General features: G+C 49.3%; 1 protein-coding gene across 1 annotated transcript; it reads right to left on the reverse strand.

Moving 5' to 3' along the window:
- Nucleotides 1-306: 306 nt before the first annotated feature.
- Nucleotides 307-1,050, reverse strand: LOC109771888 (uncharacterized). Its single transcript, XM_020330578.4, has one exon. It carries the CDS (start codon nucleotides 903-905, stop codon nucleotides 561-563), a length of 345 nt encoding a protein of 114 aa, XP_020186167.1. The 5' UTR covers nucleotides 906-1,050; the 3' UTR covers nucleotides 307-560.
- Between the last annotated feature and the right edge of the window lie 5,980 nt (nucleotides 1,051-7,030).

The raw sequence follows: 7,030 nt of genomic DNA on the forward strand, positions 1-7,030 counted from the left end.
TGCCGCAACCTCAGGCTGGTTGGTGTAGATTTGTTCTCGGCCATTGGATCTGAAATCCAACAAGGTTGATTCTCAGAATCATTGTAGCATTGTAGGTTGATTCTCAGAATCATTATAGCGTCAGTATCCTTTGGGGGCAAAAGGGCATCATTGTAGCATCAGAGGGGTATTGCATTTTTTACTTTTTATTTGCAGATTTGATACTCCAGATCCAGAATAAATCCATAGCCGTATCCCATTACACTCAGTTGACACGCATCATCTGGAAACCGAAGCCTGTAAACACTCACTCACAACACACACATATGGTTATGGCGACATACTTTTTTTCAGATCTTCAGGGGGATTTACATGGAAACATTTGCACATAGTGTGTAATTACAAAAGAGTAAAAGAGAAGATCGGGGAGGGACTACAATCCTAAAACCAGACCCCTCCCGTATTCACATCTAGCGTCTCCTCCATGATTACAGCACGGCGAGAACATGGCTATGTACAAGCGCACTGAACAGCGGCTGTCTGGTGGTGTCGGCGGGTTCGTTGGTTGGTGGCTGGTTCTCCTAGGTGGAGCGGGCGAGGCGGGACGCGATGGCGGAGTGGTACATGGCGTCGTGGAAGCTCTCCATCTCCGACATCCGAGCCCGCAGCTGCCGCGCCTTCTCCTCCGTCAGGCCGACGAACGTCTTCTCCTCCTCCTGCTCGACCACCCGCGTCGGCGCTGCGGCCTCCATGTAGTCCGCCCGCCCGGACCACCCGACCAGCGGCGCCCACCACTTGCCTCCCTTGGGCGCCCCGGCGCGGACCCGCCCGCCAGCTCCCGCGGTGACGGAGGCGGCGCGCGGCCGGAGCGCAGCGGACGGGCGGGCGGAGAAGGAGACGACGGATGCTGACGGTGCCATCGCCATTGATTTGCTCGGCCTGCTGCTTCGCTCGTGAGCTTCTGCTGGGTTTTGCCTCGAGTTCACTGGACGAGCGGTGAGACGAGATGAGACGGCAGATGTGCTTGTGAGGTCTGTGTTGCGCTGTGAGGGAGTTGGAGTTGTTGGTGCGAAGGGGCGGGATATTTTATACCGGCGCGCGGCGGGAGAGGGGAGGGGTGGATAGGGACGCCGCGTGGACGCGTGTGGGCGGGGGCGGCATCCGCTAGGAGGGTGCGCTTTCCCGCTGCGCGCGACGTGTGACCACGTGGACTGGGCGTTCCGGTGTGGTGCGTTCATTGCCACGAAGGTGACGTTCTTCGGGGGCGTCGCCCGTACTGAGTTTATCCGACCGGGACTCGCCCACGCACCTAAATTCACCACGAGCGCAAATTCGTTAGGGTAGAATACGTCAAGGCTGATGAAGATAATAAGACAGGAATTAGCACCTCGTGAAATCACGTCCAAAACTACACATCCTGCCAAGACATGTCATTGGTAATTCGATATTAACCTATGACAAAGCTTGCAATTTTTTTTGCGCAATACAAAGCTTGCGATGGTTGAACCAGCGTTGGCCCGCGTACGTGATCGTGTTTGTAATGCCACCTATGTATATCTATCGATGAAATGATATGTAAGAGCATCTATAGCTGAGGTTGCAAATTTGGACCCTTAAACACCCGCGGACAGTGACTGGACGTGCCTTAAATTTTACAATTTACAACCACGTATCCTATTTTCAAAACATCTGTTACATGCAGAGCCATGCACGTCGATCATCCTGTCTGTCTTGGGCTGGCTGGACATCGAAAATTGCTCATACTTAACATTTTCACACCCGTATTAGTCTCACCTCGCCGACTGATGAGCTAGTCGACCAGCTTAAATATCCGAGTCGTCCAGAAGAGATAAGCTTCTGACATCATTGCATCCTTTGTTAAGGATATGGACTCTTACTGTGAATCTTCTATGTTTATAGTGAGGGTCTATATCCTTAGGTACATTGGTGTCGGCTTGTCTTTTTTTGAATCACGTCCATGCATCAAAACAAAATAAAAATCTGTTGTCATTGTAGTAGAGGTATCAACGTATATGATCGAGACAAACTTGACACTCGATGAACAATCATCAGTCAATGAAATGCAATCTAGTGCCAAATATATCTCGATCACACATGCCAGAATTGATAGACCTACACAACAACAACCAAGCTTGCCCTCATCCGCTGGCGTAGCTATTTAAGCCAGGCGGCGTCCGCCTTGGCCGGCGATGTGGGACTAAAATTTGGTTGCACCGATGAGAGATGAAGGAGCTTCGGTCGCCGCAGGTGGGACCGCTACGACCTGCAGAGTGGTCGGCGAGCGTGCCCGGGCGCCCCATATCCGTCCTCATATTTGTGCTGGATATGAGGGGTGCTGGTCAGCCCGGGCATTGAGGGCCGTTTGAGGCGCCGTCTGGGTCAAAGAAATCGTGACCGGGCGGCCCGTCCAGGCGTATGAGGCGGGATTGAAAGGTCCGGTTGTAGATGCTCTGACATTTTGTGTATTTGTGTGTGGCGGGGGGGGGGGGGGGGGGGGGTGGGGAGGGTGCTTACGATGATATTTGTCTGTGATGATGGCCTGAAAAGGTTAACTTCTAGTAAAAAGACTAACAAGGTTTGATTTCACAAACTTAAATCACCTGAGCCTTTTTTTCTCTCTCTCGGGCATATCCTCCTTGAGTCTTTTAATCTCCTCTCCCAAAGGACTCCCATTTCTTCGACATCTTCATCGTCCCTCTCCTTCTCCTTGTTCGGATGTAGTATGTTGGAAGGGATGCTTGGATCTTGTTTCTCTAGTATACCCGTACTCAATCTTGTACTTGTGCTTTAAGGCCTGAGACCTGAACTGAATTTATGTTCCTTGAGCTCCTATTGTAGTCCATTCTGATGGTGCGACGGAGGAGTTACTAAGGACCCTCGCAAAAAAGCAATACTCCCTCCGACCCAAAATAAGTGTCATGATTTTAGTTCAAATTTGAACTTGAACTAAAACCACGACACTTATTTTGGATCACAGGGATTTCTAAGGAGGTCCTCTTGTTGCAAGTACTTTCTCATCTCTAAAGCAATGGGCAATGTTAGTGTTCACATATTACTACTATTTTTCCTTTTTGTTATCCCTGCATAGATTATTTTGATTATTTTAGGTGTTGGTACTTTGCTTCAGCTCATTACTCTTAGCCTCAACTCGTGTCACTTTAATGTTTCTATTTATAGGGGTTCCTTGTAGTATTAACTTCCTTTCCTAGGAGAATTGAGCAAGTTGGTTCGGAAAATATACACGCTTCTTTATTTTGTCTTCTGGTATTTTTTCCTTGTCTTATTCACATGATGCTACTGCCACCTTAACTTTGTATAGGGGCCTTCCCTATCTTGTTGGGAGGCCCTTTTGGTGATTTTGGAGATGTTTGTCTAGTTTAGGGGTGTCTTTTGTGGGTCCTTTGCATGTGCTCTTCCAACATTGTTCTAGGATCTATTGTAGGCCGGATATTAACACAACTCTCCATTCCTATGGCCTTGAATTTTAACCCAACACTACTTTTTGTTGGTCTGTAGGCCATCGACATGTTTATCAAGATTTTTCATGTATATCTTTCTTGTATTCGTATTGCAATATCAGGATCCGAGCAGCAAGTTAGTGTCAGGCTCAAGGACAAAAAGGGATAGAAGGACAAAAATAGCAACAATACCGTTAGTGTCCGACTCAAGGACAAGAGATTCGGCCGCTTTTAGAGGCACTTCGAGAATCCAGAGAGATAAGAAGCCTAGAAGGGACCGAGGGTGCATAAAAGGTTGTGTTGAGAAGTTTAACCTCTGCCTCATGTTCATATCGCTACCGAGGTTTTCCCGAGGTACATGGCCAAAATGCTAACCACTTCTCATCGTACTGAGTTTGCAAGAGGGTTGAAGCTTAGACAGCTAAGTTCGGCGCTTAAGAAAAATAAGAGCAAACTAATCATGCTTCGTTTTGCAGTTGTACTCCTCCTGATCTACATGCACATACAAGCAACGACACGTCGGATGTGAATGTGTGGTCACAAACACTCTTGCTGTCGTGGAATTGTCACGGCAGATGTCCTCGAGCTAGGACTTAGTCGTGGAGCCATCGCAGCTAGGAAGCTTGAAGGGGTTAACGGGACAAGGAACACGAGGGTTATACTGGTTTGGCCCCTTACGGTGAAGGTAAAAGCCTACGTCCAGTTGAGGTGGTATTGATTAGGGTTTCGATGACCAGGGAGCTTAATTGCTATGCCTGGCTCTCGACGAGATCTTACTTGTCCCTAAACCGCCGCCGGGTCGTCCCTTTATATAGAGAGGTTGAAACCCAGCAGCTCTCAGAGTCCCGGCCGACTCATAAGAGTGTCCGGCTCGGACTCTCAACTATTCTTGCCTTACACTACAAGTTCTACCATAATAGCGGTTGTAACTACGGGCTTTAAGCCATCTCCGGGTCTTAAGCCCATCTTTGGCCCGCCGTCTTCAAGCTTGGCGCCGGGCTTCAGGCGATGACCATTATGAGTAACCCGGCCCCTCCGGGTGGGTGACTCTAAGGCTTATATCCTCAACATTAGGCCCCAGATTGATTTGAGCCGGCTCATGTCAATCTTCAATCCTTTTGATAGAAAATTTCCGTCTTATAATTGTGTGAAGGCTATAACCCGTCGTGACGTCATCTTCTGGATTCCGGGTAACCCGCCGTGACGTCATCTTCCATTAAGTCCATTTTTTACTCCACCATATCCGCAACGGATCTTATCTTTAACTGCCGTCTCGAAAATCGAGGCGTTTTTATGGTGAGATAACCGCGTCGTGGCCTCCTCGTTTCTCGCGCCCACTTATGAGCCTCACCTTATAAATAGCCCGGCCCATGAGCCTCTGGTCACTCGTCGCCTCTATCTTCTTCCTCCTCTCGCCTACTGTGCTGTCGCCCGAGCTCCGCCGCCGCCGCCGCGGATCTCCTCGTCCTCACCAACTCCGGCCGCTGCATCAACCTGTTGTGTCCAGAGAAAACGGCGGCGACCTCCGCGACTCACCAGCACCCGTAAGCCATCACCACTCCATAGAGTAGATCCACATTAGGTTCTTTGCTGTTCTTCCCGTGTTCTTCGCCGTTCCTCGCGAGTTCTCGGTAGATTTCATTTTTACCACCTTTCTTGATCTTTAGACTGTATAGAACTGTTGCGGTAGTTGTTTCACGCCCGTTTCCAATGTATATAGATCCCTTCTCACTGCATAAAGGCTCCGTTCGAACTTATGAACTTCCTCTGCGTCTGTTTTAGGTCTAGAAACTTTTCTCTTTAGTCGACCGTTTTGATCCAAAATAATTACTGTGATCTGTGAAACTTGTTTTCACCACACTTAGTAAAAAACTGCATCTGCTGAGCTACGGCGGCTTACATTTCCGGCTCAAAAGAAGCCACGCGCCGTGAAATTTTTCGGCTCATTTATGATAAAGCTGTAGACAATTGAATTACTTTCAATACCTCCAGCGGCTTAGATAACCCGATGCACTTAGCTATATGTCATTAGGCCCCTTCATAAGCCGCCATTTTAAACATTGAACTATAAACTTCCTCCGGCTTATAATTAAACCGGATATTTCCTTTTATCATAGGCTTCCGACTTTCACCATGCCTCCCAAAGCTCCCAAAGCACCCATCACGTGCAACTGGATGAGGTCCAACGTCACTGATGAAACCTTAGCAGACTTTGTGAAAACGGGTTACCTGCCCAAGAAGGACGTCATGTCCTACCGTGCCCCTGACCCATCAGAGGAGAGACCGCAACCAAAGGATGGTGAAGTGGTAATATTCGCGGATCACATGATCCGGGGCTTCGCACTGCCCGGCTCAAAGTTCTTTAGAGATGTGCTGAATTTCTTTGATCTGCGGCCACAAGACATAGGACCCAATTCCGTGTCAAACATATGCAACTTCCAAGTATTATGCGAAGTCTACCTTGGAGAAGAGCCCAGCCTTCTACTCTTTAGAGAGCTATTCTATTTGAACCGCCAGAATGAGTGCGCCAACGGACCGAGCCTGGAACTTGGTGGAATCTCCATTCAACGCCGGAGAGACTGTCTCTTTCCTTACGCTGAGCCTCCCAGCCATCCAAAGGACTGGAACCAGACGTGGTTTTACTGTCAGGACACGTCTCCGGCTGACGAGAGCCCTCTGCCCGGCTTTCGTGCCGTGCGTCTGGAACCAAACCACCCTCTGCCCGACAAACTATCTCAGGCGGAGCGTCAACCTCTGATCCCCGCCATCAACAAGATCAAGGCTCTCCTGGGCAACGGCCTCAACGGCATTGATCTGGTCCGGGTTTGGATCTCATGGCGGGTGATCCCCTTGAGCCGCCACCCCGGCTTAATGTGTGATTACACGGCCGGAAAGATGACCCCCTGCGACATAGCCGCAATGATCTTCCTGAAGACGTTGTTGAAGACATGACCAAGGCCCTCTTGAATGAGAGCTTGGCAGACTGCGGGAGGACCGGCTTAAGTCCCTTCTGCAAGACCAACCCGGCCCCAGCGGTAAGCCGCTGATCTGAACATCTTATTTTCTTCCTTGAGATAGTTTTCATCTGTACCTTAAGAAGCCTTCATTGTATTTTTCAGGCTGATGATAAATTCTGGAAGGTCAAGTATGACCATGAGGCGGCCAAGAAGGCCAGGAAGGCTAAGAAAGCCGCCAGGAGAGCCGCTCCCCGCAAGAAGGGAAGCAGGCCTACTGCCTCAGAGCTGCTTCAACTAAGTGACAGCTCCGAGTCAGAGGTAACCCCTGAACCTGTAAGCTCTGGTTGTATTTCTTGTTTATTCCTGTCCACCTTATTGATACTGATCATCAGCAGGATGACACCGGAGCAAGTAACCCGGTGACTGAAGAGGTAATGACACTTTCCTCCGACTCGGAGCCCTTGCCAAGGCTGAAAGTCCGAAGAGTAACCCGGAAAGTAAGATTTTCACATCCTTTAGCTTATCAAGATCCTCAATTTCTTTTGAAGCAACAGATTCATGAGAGCCGGCGGCACACCCGGACCAACAAGGATGCTGAACTCTCCTCCGGTTTAC

Source organism: Aegilops tauschii, chromosome 1 (assembly GCF_002575655.3).
Source record: "Aegilops tauschii subsp. strangulata cultivar AL8/78 chromosome 1, Aet v6.0, whole genome shotgun sequence".
NCBI classification, from domain to species: domain Eukaryota; kingdom Viridiplantae; phylum Streptophyta; class Magnoliopsida; order Poales; family Poaceae; genus Aegilops; species Aegilops tauschii.